The following is a 14832-nucleotide window of genomic DNA, read 5'->3' on the forward strand; positions in this document are numbered from 1 at the left end:
ATTTCTCTGGGTCGCCCTCCCCCCAGCCCAAAAACAATTTAATTTAACTGGAATTATCAAATTCCCCATAGGTGTGAGTGTGCCCTATGATTGGTTGGTGTCCCATCTTGGGTTGTCCCCTGCCTCGTGCCCATAGGCTCCAGATCCCTAATGACCCTGAATAGGACACCTGATTACAGACGATACACACTCATCAAAATGCTTAGTGACTCTGAAATCTCTGAGCAACACATTTAGTATCCCAGATCTGTTTGTACGCAAGGTGTCAGATGCAAGGAGAGCAGAAACTCCACCCCCCAGAGAGACAGCCATTTATTGTAATAGTACAATGTCCAGCGCTGATGTCAATAATTACAATACAGTCGGCAGGATGCTAGACAGTCAACACCCCAACACCCACGCTAAAAGCCACAAATTCGTCCTCTCATAGACGCTAGCAGCTCAACTCAAACTGCGCACTTGGAGAACATCCCTAAACAAGGACATTTAATAACCAGTGTCAGCAGCGGTTTGTGCAGACGCCAGACCTGTCACGTGACATGAGCGTGAGGTATGTGACTACAACTGATGTAGAGGCAGACTTGTCCTTCGCAGAAGCGACGCAAACAGTTTCAGCAGAGACATTCAGGAAATGTCCCAGGCCTGTGACAGAGCACTGTGTCGTCTTTACACGTGGGATTGGATGCCCAAAAATCACAGATACAGTGGCAGCGAAAAATTTAAATAAAAAAGGAAGTTGAAGCTAAAGTGATAAGTGACAGGCATTAGGATCAAGTGTTTTAATCATCAAAAAATTCTGCCATTTATTTTCCCGAATGAACTCAAGGCCGAGGCAAAGGAGATAGAGAGGAGCGTGGATCCGTCACAGTTAATTTGGCAATTATCTGTTAACATAAAGGGACAGAAAATCCCTGTTTTCCCTGTGCTACCCGTCATGGAGATGATGGAGCAGAGTTGTATCTAGCTGATGCTGCCTCCTTTGAGTGTTTTGCAGGTGACTGGTCCCAATTTGGTCATCAGGTCCCTCTCTTTCCACTGGGCCACACAAGCACTGGAGATCTTGAGGTCCACCTTGAGAAGGAGCAGGATTTAAAAAGGCAAAAATATATCAGAAACAAAACTGCACGGCTGGAGCAGCTGGGGTTAAGAGTTTTGGGATATAATTATTCTGCCAGACACAGGATTCAAACCCACAACCTACACAGCCATAATCCACGGATTTACACAACAAGCAAAAACAGATGCATAGAATCAGCTTTTATACTGATGATGTCAGATCAATCAGTTATGATTTGAGGAGTTATACTTATCAGATTTCGAGATTAAGATTCATAATGATCTGAAATGTACTTAATTATTCATTATAATCAGGTTGGTGGTTATTCATTGTAAAAAGGTCAAAGGTTAGCGAGGACTTCCAGGACCAAAATCCCTGTATGCGTGTGTGAAGAGTCTGAGTGGACTGAGTGCTGTGCTATAGACAAAATATTCTAATGTAAGGTTCCCCAGCCTCAAATCTGGCTGGGATTTGGACTGAGTCTCCAAGTCTGAAAGTCCAGAGGCCGCCCCCCCACCCCACCTGACTGTACTAGTTAACAAGGTGATTTGTACCTGTAAACATCTCAAACATGCAGTGGACATCTAGTGATCGTGCAACTTCTCTCTTTTCTGATTGGTTACAGTACGGTATGTATCAATGCGATTGGTCGAGAGTATATTACTGCATGGTAGACATAATGTTTCAAAAGCATTAAGTGTAACGAATCTTGCACTTGGGGGGCACCTCAGTTGGCTGGTAAGACTCCGTGCTTCATCTCATATTACAGACGCACTGTTATTTGATGCAGTCAGCAAACCACCTTAGAGCTTTGACTGCGAGTGAGTAAATTCTCCCACACGTAACTGGCTGGAGGTACAGATGAAGCTGACGGCTGTTTTCCAGCCTGAAGAACATCTCCTTATTAGTGGGGTCTGTTCTCCGACGTGGAGCTTCACGCACCTGCAGCTTCTCAAAAACCTTCTTCTTTGGCTTCAGCTCGTCGTCCGGCATGCCGGCCTCGAACCCCTCCACGAAGACGCGGTCTCCAGGCGCCGAGCCCGCGGGGGGGTCCAGTGGCTCCACCTTCCTTGGATTGCCGTCGCTGCCCCCCGCCCCACAGAAGAGAGCAAACAGGTCGCTTCAGACACCAAACCGAGCCAAAACCCAGATTGCAAAACGGCAAGAAGCCAGGCACTGAGCAACAGCGTGGAGACACACCGAAAGGAAATGATTCTCATATGCCACATCATTCACCACGACTGAAACGCCTAATGACAGGACGCCTAATGACATTCTGCAACAGTACTGCAAATAAGTGTTTAACTAAACAACAATGCAAACATATAAAAAATGTGAAAAGCAGACAGCAACAGGGCGGGAAATAAGACTCGAGGTACCAAAATAAGTTCCAGTTTGTTCTGAGCTCTAGCTAAGTTTGAAATGTCGAACCACCTGGCTGTCAAGCCTTAGTGGCAGTGCTCTGAAGCTCGCCTGCACCACCAAATAGGCTTCGAGCGGCACTGCTTCAGGGTGGGATACAGGAAAAGCATGCTGACGCAGGAAGAAAGGGTCTCCTGCAGGAAGGGGCGGAGGAGGAGGAGGTGGGACTCACATGGAAGCACAGAGCAGCATGGCTTGGGACTCGATGCCCCGCATCTTCTGCGGCTTCAGGTTACACAGCAGCACCACCAGTCGGTCCTGAAGGTCCTCCTGGCTGACATAGTCCACTAGGCCGCTCACCACCGTCCGGGGCTCTGCCTCACCTACGTCCACCTTCTCCAGGTACAGGGAGGTGGCATCAGGGTGCTGAAGGTGGGGAGAGAGCAGTGAGGAGCTGTGGGAGGTACAGCGACTACGGAACCGGGATCCTAGGGACTGGACTTAACCCATAAAAACACCTATTTATGTAAAACAAAAATTTCTACACAGAACCTTTGAAAAAATATATATATGATTCTCCATATAAGGAAAATCTGGAACACTAGGTCAAGCGACATGGTGAGAGAGAAGGCAAAGAGCAGACTGTCAGAAATAGGGCCCTTTTCTTAGGAAATGACTCTTCTGGCCGGCATTATGAAATCCACCCCAGTCAGGGGTCTGGTCTCGGTGGGTCACCGAAGGGGGTGCCACTGTTACCAAACGGCACTCTCTCGTGTTGTGCTGGTGCAACAACATGCAAAACTGGGGACACAGTTCAGTGCCAACCCCCCCCCCGGGAGGCAGGGAGAGACAGAGGCGGACCCCCGGCGAAATGTCAACACCTTTGAGAAAGGATTTCAAAACATCCATCATTAAAGTCTGAGAACCATAGGCCAAGTGAAAAATAATTTTAGGCTGAAGCCTGACTCCTGAACTAATTTAAACCCTTCAGTTGTATGCATTTAAGTGGTCAATCAGTAATAATTTATTTTATATTATTATTTTATAACAAATAAAAGTCTGAGAAGTTTAAAGACAGCCAACACAAATTCTGGTTTATATATAAATCTTTCAGTTCTGCAACTCAACCAGGATAAATGGGGGGAAGAGGGATGGATGGATGGATGTTCCTATGGTAACATTTAGGTCATTCACCCTCTGTTACAACTAATTACATATTATCTGCACCTGGCACATTATATTATTTATTTCTGTATATCATGAACAAACTCAAACATGAAAAAAATATCAGCATAATATTTTGCTCCTCGCGCGCAGCGTGAAATTTTCACAAGCCCTAAGACCAGTGCCCACTCTGCCTTACCTGCTCCACGCTCAAGATCTTCCCCACCCTCACGTCCAGGCGAGTAGGAGTTATCTCCTCTTCATCAGAGTTTTTGGGGTTTCCTTTGGCACCCCCCTCTGTTGACAAACATACAAGAAATTCTGTAAATGAAAACACCTCTACTAGGGGTGTAACGAAATCTTGAGATATCACAACCTGACGAGATTTCTCGTCGGAATGAAAAGCGGTCTCGCGAAGGCACTGCAAACCAGCTACTTTAAGCATGTGGGCGTCTGATGAAATTACCATAGCAGACGCCCCAGACACTTTCAAACCTTTTGTGTAGCAGCATTTTGGGTTTTACCCACACCGTGTACAACACATAAACACACATTTTCTAAAGAAAATGTACTACAGCCTGACTATCTTCATTTAAACAGCTATCAATCCCAAATACAGCTCTTCAATTACAGGGCCACCAAACCCCCAATATGTGGAGCTACACTGCAACCATTTCGAATGACATTTAGGCCTGCATCACACCAAATGAAGGGCAGCTGGTCATGCAGCCATGTAGGAGATGACAGCCAATCAGAGGTCAGAGAAACTTGGGGGGGGGTGGGGGAGGTCTCACACGACTAGAGTTGTATCAATAGAGCAATTAATTGTTAAATCGTGAACTTTTTTTTTTGTTTTAAACATTTGTTGGTAAAAATTATGTGGTTAATGTCCAGCATGCTAACTGCACTGCAATGCAGACACGGCCTCCACATCACTCACTGCATTTGGCCAGCTCTGGGTAGGCGTGGCTGGTCAGCTTCTGCAGCTCGGGGCTTCCAAACTTCTTCCTGATGGGGTCCAAGAGCTTGTTGAGAGCCACCTCCACCGAAGCCTTCAAGTCCCCCGGGTGGATGAGCTGCAGAGCAGGTCGTCACATGTCAAACTGTGACCATTTTCGCACAAACTGCAGATTAATCTTTGAGGCGTCTACACCAGTAATTTGCCACGACCTGACTGAGGGTCGTGAAATTAGTAGGCAGCAAATAGGTCACACCTCCTCCGCAAAGTCCTTCTCCACCTCTTCGTACACCGTGTACACTCTATTGCCTCCCCACTTCTCGTCCCTTTTGATGACAAACTCTGCAAGGAGTCGGGTATGTTACAATTAGTAAGCAATAGTTTGCCGAAACGACTCAAGAAAAAAAAAAACAGAGTTGCAGTTCCTATCATCTACCACAAGGGGGCAAACAACTACCAGGCAGACCTGAGTGCAGGGGGAAGAGCACATGTTTGACGAATGAGAGGACGCCATTGTTTTGGATGTTGCCTGGCTCACAGAAGGCCTTCTTCAGCTTCTTCTTCACATCCTCCTTCTTGTCCAGGAGGTCAATCTTGGATTCCTAAGTCACCACGAGATATCAAAGTGAACAGTGTCTACTAGCAGCTGTCTGATAGCAGTAATCAAACAAGTTAAGTAAATTTTGTTTAGTGGTGAAAATGCCTCAATATGGTGCAGCTGCATAGAAACGATGTTGCACCTCTTCAGACGAGCTCATCTTGCCGCCCGTCAGTCCAGGAACCATGGGGTTCATCATGTGAATCCTTTTGGCGTACCCCAGAGAAGGAAGATACTGCAGGACACACAGAGCACATCAATCTGCGTTACTCAATCTAGTCCAACTCCCCAGTCATAGCCGTCAACCAATAGGAGTGTAGAATTATGCTCCTCTCCCATTGGCCAATCAAGCATCACTCCCAACATCACAGAATGCATCCCAACATTCCTGACATTATTTATTTATTTAATAGATGTTTTTAACCAAAGCGATGTAGATTTTTTTTGGGGGGGAGTGGGGTCAGACAGTTCCAACATCAACTGGGGGGAAAGAGCCTTGCTCAAGGGCCAAATAGTGACATCACTATGCTGACCCTGGGATTCAAACCAGCAACCTTCCCATCACAGCCACAGCATTCTAATCCACCGATTAAAAGCAGTTTGTGCCGCTGCACCCTGATTTTGCACCGTTTGCCAGCTACACTGGCAGGGAAATGATCATGCAAGCTGTGCTGTGAACCCGGACATGGTACCTTCTCAGCCAGCGTGAAGATCTTCCTCTGGTCCACTCCCCCAAACTGTGCATCCACCTTCAGGTACTCTTCATCCAAAGCCTAGTTGGGGGGGGGGGGTGTTACCATTAACTACAAAAATCACTCATTTGCTGATTTATTTGATTTTAAATACACATTTCCTTGAGTACAATAATCTACATTCCAACTGCCTGCAAAGGTTGTCACTTGAGTATCCACTCAGTTTGTTAACAATAAAGAACAAAATGAAATGTACACAATGCATCACAACGCTCAATCTGATTTTGCCAAGCTCAATGTATCCCTTTGTCAACAAGGGACGGGCCTGCGTTTCACTTCTTTAACCAATCAGTCTTCATCGTATGACTCCAGGCTTCCGGCCATCTGGCCTGGGGCAGTGTGTGGGTCAGCAGGCTAAGCCTCTGTGCTGGTGGTCACAGGGTTGCTGGTTCAAGCCTTTTAATTACTGTTGTTATCATCATCATGAAACAAACACACACCCTAACCCTGCTCCATACAGCCTTTGCAGGTAAGCAGTGTTCCTGTGTTTTGTATCTATGACATGTCCCTTAACAAAAGGCATACACAATAAAATAGGTACTTTACAAGTCTGTGCACCTTGCTATTTTACAGGAAGCACTGGTTTTAATGTGGTGATGTTGCACAATAAAGGCTGCGGTTGGTTAAAAAAGTGAAACACAACCCACTCCCTTGTTGATCGAGACCCATCAAACTAGGCAAAATCAGGACGTGTGAACAAGCTCCTCCATGTACATATGTAATAAATCACAAAGAAATGTATTTCTTGGGCCAGTGTTTCCCAACCCAGTCCACACTTTTTCCTCCATCAAGAACACTAAATATCTGATATGGCTACGCTGGGAGGGAACAAAAACATGGACTGTCCCAGCGTCCCCAAGGACTGGGTTGGGAAACACCGGCCAACGTCAGTAGCTCTCAAACTTCATGAGCCAAGTACCATTTTGGATCAAACTAAAGCAGCCAGGTACCATAAGGGGGGGGGACAACAAGCAGGATTCAGCAGCGTGCGCACGCTCAGACAGAGGAAAACCAGTTCTGGGGGCACTCTGACCGGGTGCCGGGCGGGAGTGACAGTCTACCTGCAGGCCTGGGTAGAGCAGCCCGCTCAACAGGGGGTGCTCCACTTGTTTCACCACCTCAGCTCCAGCCTTCTTGGCATCGTGCTCAGTGACGACTGAGGACAGTCGGTACACGTCCAGGGTGTACTCCCTACAAGCACAGGGAGGGCTTACAAAAGGACCTTGCCTGGAACTAACTTGGGGGGTGTTATTGTACCAGTGATTAAATAACCCAACCATCCATCCATCCATCCATCACGCCCACTTGCCCTATGCAGGACTGCGGGGTCTGAAGCCAGGGAATAACCCAGGACAGGGCAAACATGCACTGTGGCAACTTCGCCTTACATAAGAACATAAGAAATTTACAAATGAGAGGAAGCCATTCGGCCCATCAAGCTCGTTTGGGAAGAACTTAACTAATAGCTCAGAGTTGTTAAAACCTTATCCAGCTCTGACATAAAGGAACCTAGTTAGCTTGCGCTACACTAGCAGGAAGACTATTCCATACTCCAGCTACACGCTGTGTAAGGAAGTGAATTTTAAAACGTTCTCCTGCTAATTTCCACTTATGGCCACGAGTTCTAGTATTTAAACTAATATTGAAATAGCCATTTAGCTGAACAGCATCCAGACCTGTTAGAATCTTATATACCTGGATCATGTCCCCCTTTAGTCTCCTTTGCTCGAGGCTAAACAGATTCAGCTCAGCTAACCTCTCCTTATAAGACATTCCTCTAAGACCAGGAATCATTCTCGTCGCCCTACGTTGCACCCTTTCCAAGGCAGCAATGTCCTTCTTAAGGTATGGTGACCAAACCTGCACACAATATTCTAGATGAGGTCTTAACAAGGAATTATATAATCTTAGCATCACCTCCCTTGACTTAAACTCCACACACCTGGAGATATACCCCAACATCCTATTGGCCTTTTTTATTGCTTCCCCACACTAGTGAGAGTGGGACATGGAAGCATCAACATACACACTGAGATCTTTCTCGTAATCAGCTACCTTTATTTCAGTGGCACCCAAAAACACCTTAACGTGTTTGGACTGTGAGGGGGAACCGGAGTACCCAGAGGACACCTGACGACGACACAGAAAGTTCATGCAAACTGCACGCGCAGAGAAACATGGTGGAGACTCGAACCCTGCACTCCGGACATGCAAGGCAACAGCGCCTATGCAAGCCACTGTGTGCAAACCACTGTACCATCGTGCCATAAATGAATAATGCGAAAGCAAAATATTTCACAACCACCAAATTCCAGGAAATGATTCCTCCCATTCAGCTTAGTTAAACAGAAGACATTCATCAAGATGCTTTCTACAGGAGCGTCAAGACTGCAGCAGGGCCTAAAGTAAACAGGCATTCCACCTGTAAAGCACATACTGATACACTGACAATGACGGAATGAAAAACGTACTGACATTTCAAAAGGAGAGTGTGAAAGTGCCAAGTGCAGCCTTACCTGCTGAGCTGGAAGTCTGTCCCCTTGATGAACTTCAGCTTCTCCAGGGGCACGCCGATGCTCTCCAGCATGGCCTTGATGACCTGCTCGTAATACTTAGTCCGGAGCTCCAGCAGGTCCCAGGGAGCCTTCATGTTGTCCAAGTAGGCATGCAGATCTGCAAACAGGATGGTCACCTGCAGGGTCCATAGAAAAAAATATGTAGTATAACAGAGGGGAGGGGGCTGAGACCAGGAGGTCGCAGGTTCGAGCCCTGATATCAGCAAAACAGTCACATTAGTAAGTAATCTGTACAAATAATAATACAAGTTTTATAAACGTGTCGGACTTTAAAGTGCAAAATGGACAGCCACACCACCACCATCTTTTGACCTAGTTTAACCACAATATATCCTCTTTTAAAAGATTTCATGGCCGTTCAATATTTTAGGCTTATAAAATTGTGGAAGTAATGGTACAAACAGTACCACCATTCTGATAAATGAGCTCAAGCCCCGATGGTTACTGCGCATGCATCATAGAATCATGATTACATTGCGATGTAATATCGTACAGCCCAAGGCCTGATCCTGCGCTCAGACCCCAAACATCTTGTATTTGTGAAGAGGTAATAAGATCCATCAAATATCAGTTACATTCACAGGGTTAAATATCTTCTGCAGTCACCCTTCACTTTACTGCCACTAAGCAGTGTTGCTTAAATTTTGATGTATTTTTTTTTCAAAATGTATGCACTAGATCATCAATCGTACTATCTGCCTACCAAATTTGGAAAAAATCCATAAAATGCTTAAACCCTCAGGGGTCTAGGGGTAGGGACCACACTTTCACTGACTGGGGCACAGCCACTCATTTCATTCAATATCATAATTTATTTGCCATGAATTAAGTTTATTTCATATATATTTGTTTTGGCATTAAACTAATCTTAATCTTAGTGTACTTTGTAAATGTCTGAATTATGTGAAATTTGTAATTTGACATCAAAGTATAGTCATTGCAAAATGCAGTTTGGATCACTTGCAGAATCATTATAAAAGTACATAGTAAGCAATGTTGGCAGTTTGTTTTGATCCCAGATATCTGATCACCAAAGTCTTGGCTACATGAAGATGACTAAATGGTGATGTTGCACTATTCAGTTGGATAAATAAATATGAAAAACCCAACTCATGTCACTCTTTCTGGGCTCCTTTCATTGAATATGTAGCAACTTTCATGCATATGAAAGAGCCATTCACACCTGGCCACATCCTCCCCCCTTTTATGGCGCTGATGGGCATGTATCTGGATCGCGCTTCACCGTTATGTTGTTCATCAAATTACCATGCAAATGCGATTTTAAAACTAAAATGGCTATTTAGAACGTGAATAGCGATCTTCAGGGGAGGGCGGCACTACATACCCCTGATGCAGGTAAAACAGAGAAGGGTGACATGGTTTACTTTTTTGCCGATTTATCCTAATTTTAAAAACTTTAATACTTCCGACAATTGACGTTTTGAAAAGAAGACAGATTACAGATTTAGTCAGCGTTTTTCTCATGTTTCTACAATGATTTCAGCGAGTTATGAACCGAAATAAGCGAGAAAGATATGCCGTCGACTTCAGAGGGTTAAGAGTTACTGCGTTCACAAGATCAAGTGTATTCTATAACCGCCCTTTACGTCCTTTTCCGCCACCTAAGACTGCTGCACTGAAAAGATCCTTAAAATACTTTTTGAGTCATCATATAAAAGGTAACAAGGATGAAACTACCCTTCTCTATGCTATTATGTATTATACTTCAATTTTGGTACAATCTGTCTCAAAAATTTTTACTGTTTCTGATCGTCATCCATACAATGTGCCTGCAATGTTAGAAAAAGGTCCATCAAATACTTTTCGAGTTATTGTACCAACTATCTGTGGCAGACTGGTCCCAAAACCATATGCATTCCCCTTTAAGTGAAATCAATAATAATGTCCCAATGTGTGTCACTCTGACAACAGGTGTGACCCAAAGTCGTTCCAAGCAGACAAGTAGCACTGCTGGGATCACCAACACAGTCATCAACATACCTCACAGCCAGCCTTCAGGAAGTCTGCAATCTTGGACATGGGCACGAAGTAGGCGACATGGGGCTTCCCCGTGGTGGCTGTCCCCCAGTACACCTTCAGCTCCCTCTCCTGCAGGATCTGCTTCAGTTTGTCCTCCCCCAGCACCTCCTGGAGAAGAAGCAATATAATCATAACAAGAGATGTTTTTTTATATAATATATTTTTAAAGTATGTTATAACCAGTTTCATTCACAAGTTTGGACAGTGATGGAGTGTCACATCACCTGACCTAAACACAGCAGAAAAGGTTTGGGAGGAGTTTGACCAAAGTGCGAAGGAAAAGTGGCCAATGAGTGCTCAGCATGTGTGGGACCTCTGTCAGGACAACTGGAAAAGGTTCCCAGGAGGCCACATCACTGGCATAGAGGAGATAGTAGGGTCAGTCAGTCCCTGGAGCAACCTGGGTTAAGGGCCTTGCTCAAGAGTCCAATAGTAGGATCACGCAGCCAATCCAGGGCTTATAATCGGCAGCCTTCTGAGTCCTAACCCACAGAGTTGGCACTACCAAAGAATTGTAATACTTTTTTTGTTCAGTGCATAATTCTTTATATGTTATTTAATAGTTATGAATTCTTTATAAATATTCTAAAATGTAGATAAGACAAATAAGACTTTCTATGAGTAGATATGTCCAGATCTTTGACTGGTACTGTATGTACTGAACTGCACCCGACACTTAACGTCTAAGTTGACAAGCACGACTTTCGATTTCAATTGGTTTGTAACGATTTGCGAGAAGCAAAGCGAAAACCTCACCTGAAGATTCCGGGTGATAAGATGGAACTTCTCCTCTGGACTTTGCAGTTCCGCCATCACGACAGCCTGCTTCTTACGACGTGAAGACTTAAGGGAGCACAAAAGCAAGCTTTTTCAATGTACGTCCCAATCATCATATAATGAAGAATTTCCGAAAACAGATTTATTAAGAGCAATCACGAAGCCCAGGCCTAGGTCGGGCAATGCATTTTCTACGAACTAAGTGAATGCATTACCAATATTATAATAACTGCTAGAACGCACAGCATCCATTGAACAATGTTCATATTACAGCAGCATGTCGGCGCACATGCTAAAATGACATGACGTGTTTAACACCAACCATTGCGCGCAGATAAATTCACCCAGCCCATCGTTATTACAAAATGCTGTCTACCTCGTTAGCAGCGCAAAAATATAAATGAAATGCGTATTTCATTTTGTCTTAAACTGAGCTTAAGGGTGGGTAGTTAAAAACAATATGCTAGCTAACCTACTAAGACTGAATGGATCTTCTAGACAAAAAGGCAACACAAAAGCGTAACAACGATTTTAGAGTGAAATCAGCATGTCGGACAGAACTCTACCTCACTAAATCAGCAAGTATGTAGGAAAAGAGCGATCAGGGTTTACTGATGCCGGGTGCTGCGTTCCTCGCTCAATGTGTCAATGTGTTACATCAGCACTACTCTGTTTCGGCGACCGACTACACGGGCCAGGAAAAGCAATCAGCACCGAGCAATCGATCGTGGTATTCGGCTTTCTCTGCGTATAAGTCACGTGTTTTCTTGGCGCTTCTGTATTACAGCGTTGCCAACTTCCATACCTGGCGTGGAATTCACGCAAAAAATATTACGGCAAATCTATATTTTTTCATTACAAACCTAAATCTCCATCAAAAGCGGGTAGTTTGCAAACCCTACAGACTATTTGCAAGGTGATAAAACAGCGACATACGTGTAAATGCGTGTGCATGTGTGTGCAGACTTGTCTCGAAGTTAAAATCTCAATCCAGCCAGTTGACCAAAGTTGGTAATCCTGATATTATTATTATTTTAAAAGCACATTTTGATTTAATTTATTAATTAATACACTTAAATCCCATTTTTGTCATAAGTTATGCATTTGATCAAAATATATAGCTACTGTTTCTTAAAGAAATAACTTTAATCGTAAATTAATATTTCCAAGATGATTCAAAAGTCGGTATTTAGCCGGTATTTGTATGCCACGAGCTCAAATTAGTCGTTTATAATATCCAATCAGTTTTTAAACTTTGCATAAAAACTATTTGAACTAATGTTATCTCTGTGATATTTCTGTGTAGTTTTATCTGCTTTTATTTCGATCTTGGTTTGACACCTTGGGAAATATTTGTACTCATATTAATATACTCATCTTTACTACTTATTTGTGCTATATAAATTACTTTAGGATGGGCCATGAGGAAAAGATTCTAGCTGGGGGACTGTTTTAGGGCAGGCCACCCTGCCACACAATGCCCCCCCTGTCTAACTCTGGCTGGGAAAACGTTACATGCACCAAACCTACAACAGATACTCATGTTTACCCCTTATTTGTGCTGGGGAAATGACTTTGGGCTGGGCCATTAGGAAAATATTCTAGCTGGGGGGGGGGGCTAGGGTTAGGGTTAAGGTAAGGGTTTTTTGGGGGTAAGGGTTAGGATTAAGGCTATCGTTTAGTACTACGGTAGCCTAACTCGACAGAACACCGACAGGCAGCGGTTCCGACCTGCCTGACATTGCAGTGTTTCGCCTGGATCAGCTGAAACAGTACGGCATGCTGCACGGATATAAACGGATGCATCTCAAATACATTCAGGCCGACTCGTGTGATTCCACATGATTTGCTGAAGAACAACAAAATGACAACAAAATATACTGTGAAAACCACAAACCCAACAATGCTGTATCATTGCAATTTATGGAATATATCTTTTTGACAGTTTGTTTAACTTTTTTTGTATGAGGTGGCTAGCCCCCCACATGCATTCCTATGGGCAATTTAGTAACTCCAATCAACCTCAGCACTGACTGTGAGGGGAAACCGGAGGAAACCCCACGACGACATGGGATGGATATATTGTTTTATTTTTCACTGGGAAATTAGATTAGATTAAATCTTAAAGCCACTAATAATTATATCAAACGATGACAATTGTACAAAAGCATTTGCATATATGTACTAAAACATTTGTAAATTTGTGTGAGTCACTGAGAAATGATGTTCTGCTGTACAGAAGTGACATTACGGTGTGGGGATTAAACTTCTTATTTTGCAAATGTTGTCATTTGCGAATTGCACCAAATCAATCAGTTTGGTAAAGAAAAATGACCAGTCAGTGACAGGGACGGATAACGGACCGGGCCAGCGGGGCCGCTGCCCAGGGGCCCTTGGGGTGCAGGGGGCCCATGGGGCCCCTAGCCCAAAGCAATTTGCAACGCTTATCAACAATGTATTTTCGTTTGTCTATTTTAGAGGGCCTACATTCTTTGATCCTCTGCCTACAAGGGCCCCTGACCCTATAGGGAGGGTGTTTGGCTGCCAAGGGCCCTTGAATTGTGGTGGTTGTGGGGGGGGGCTCGCGAACGTTTTGCCCAGGGGCCCACACAACCCATAATCCGTCCCTGGTCAGTGACAATGAGAAAGTGGGAACCAACTCATTCAGAATAGTGGAGCCTAGGAGCATATTTACACTGACAAACTGACAATAGTAATCTAAGCATTTTGACATTTGGTTAAAACGGTACTTTTCATTTCGATGGCACTGACTAATTCATTGGTGGAATATGTGCTTTTCAGACATGGGCTAATTGTTTTGGGTAAGTGCAGGCTTTGCAGTTAAACCATAGTGCTTTGCTGTACGCATGAAATGGTTTGATAAATGCTTTTATAATCTTGAGAACGGTAGATATGTTTCATGAAATGTGCCAAGGTAATCAAGAAAAACTCTAATAAACACTTCCCGGAGTTTATCTTAATAATCGACAGTAGGAACAAATTATGTTCGTGTGAAAAACTGTGCAGCTCTGGTTCGCTCTGCTTTATGCATCTGGTCACGTCTGACCACATTTTTTTAAGACAGCTTAAGGCGATGGCTGTTGCACAGGTGCAGAAAAACAAACGTATCCAAATTAAGTGCTTTTGTAGCGCAGTTCCCTAGCGACGTTTTTGCGGGACCTAAGATTGCATTTATTTGATATCTCTCCATGTCCTGTTTGTTTCAGTGATTTGAGCAACTTATGGACGTAGTGGCGATTGCGTTTTTATGATTACAGTTTTAGCAACTGGAAAATTTAGGGGGAAGCTGAAGGGCAACACTTACAGTACCCCCCCCCCTTTAAAACCGCCCCCACATGTCATACTGTTTTATCTGATCCAGGAGAAACACTGCAATGCCAGACAGGTGGAAACTGGCTTTACGCCTAAACATACCAAAAATCCTGAGGTGTCTGCGCAAAGATTACAAACTATATGATACTACTCGAAAAGATGAATTTCTCACAAATAAAAGAAATAAAAGCAGATTAAACTGAACAGATCGTGCA

At 44.1% G+C, this 14832-nt stretch overlaps 1 protein-coding gene across 1 annotated transcript; it reads right to left on the minus strand.

Moving 5' to 3' along the window:
• Positions 1–297: 297 nt before the first annotated feature.
• Positions 298–11988, minus strand: yars1 (tyrosyl-tRNA synthetase 1). Its single transcript, XM_048992530.1, has 14 exons — positions 11851–11988; positions 11264–11350; positions 10469–10615; positions 8408–8583; positions 6953–7082; positions 5832–5912; positions 5282–5374; positions 5008–5143; positions 4798–4883; positions 4524–4659; positions 3783–3880; positions 2652–2845; positions 2000–2141; positions 298–1071 (listed from the first exon to the last, which is right to left on the minus strand). The coding sequence occupies exons 2-14, from the start codon at positions 11318–11320 to the stop codon at positions 961–963; spliced, it is 1587 nt and encodes a 528-aa protein (XP_048848487.1). The 5' UTR covers positions 11321–11350; positions 11851–11988; the 3' UTR covers positions 298–960.
• Positions 11989–14832: the final 2844 nt, after the last annotated feature.

This window comes from Brienomyrus brachyistius, chromosome 23, assembly GCF_023856365.1.
Source record: "Brienomyrus brachyistius isolate T26 chromosome 23, BBRACH_0.4, whole genome shotgun sequence".
NCBI classification, from domain to species: Eukaryota; Metazoa; Chordata; class Actinopteri; order Osteoglossiformes; family Mormyridae; genus Brienomyrus; species Brienomyrus brachyistius.

Bases quoted from the DNA above. Each gene is read 5' to 3' on its own strand.
- yars1 (XM_048992530.1), bottom strand. From the start codon at position 11,320: ATGGCGGAACTGCAAAGTCCAGAGGAGAAGTTCCATCTTATCACCCGG. The intron at 5,913-6,952 runs GTAGACTGTCAC...CCCCCCAACTAG, and splicing joins TGCTCTACCCAGGCCTGCAG to GCTTTGGATGAAGAGTACCT. The intron at 2,846-3,782 runs GTAAGGCAGAGT...CCCCACCTTCAG, and splicing joins AGATCTTGAGCGTGGAGCAG to CACCCTGATGCCACCTCCCT.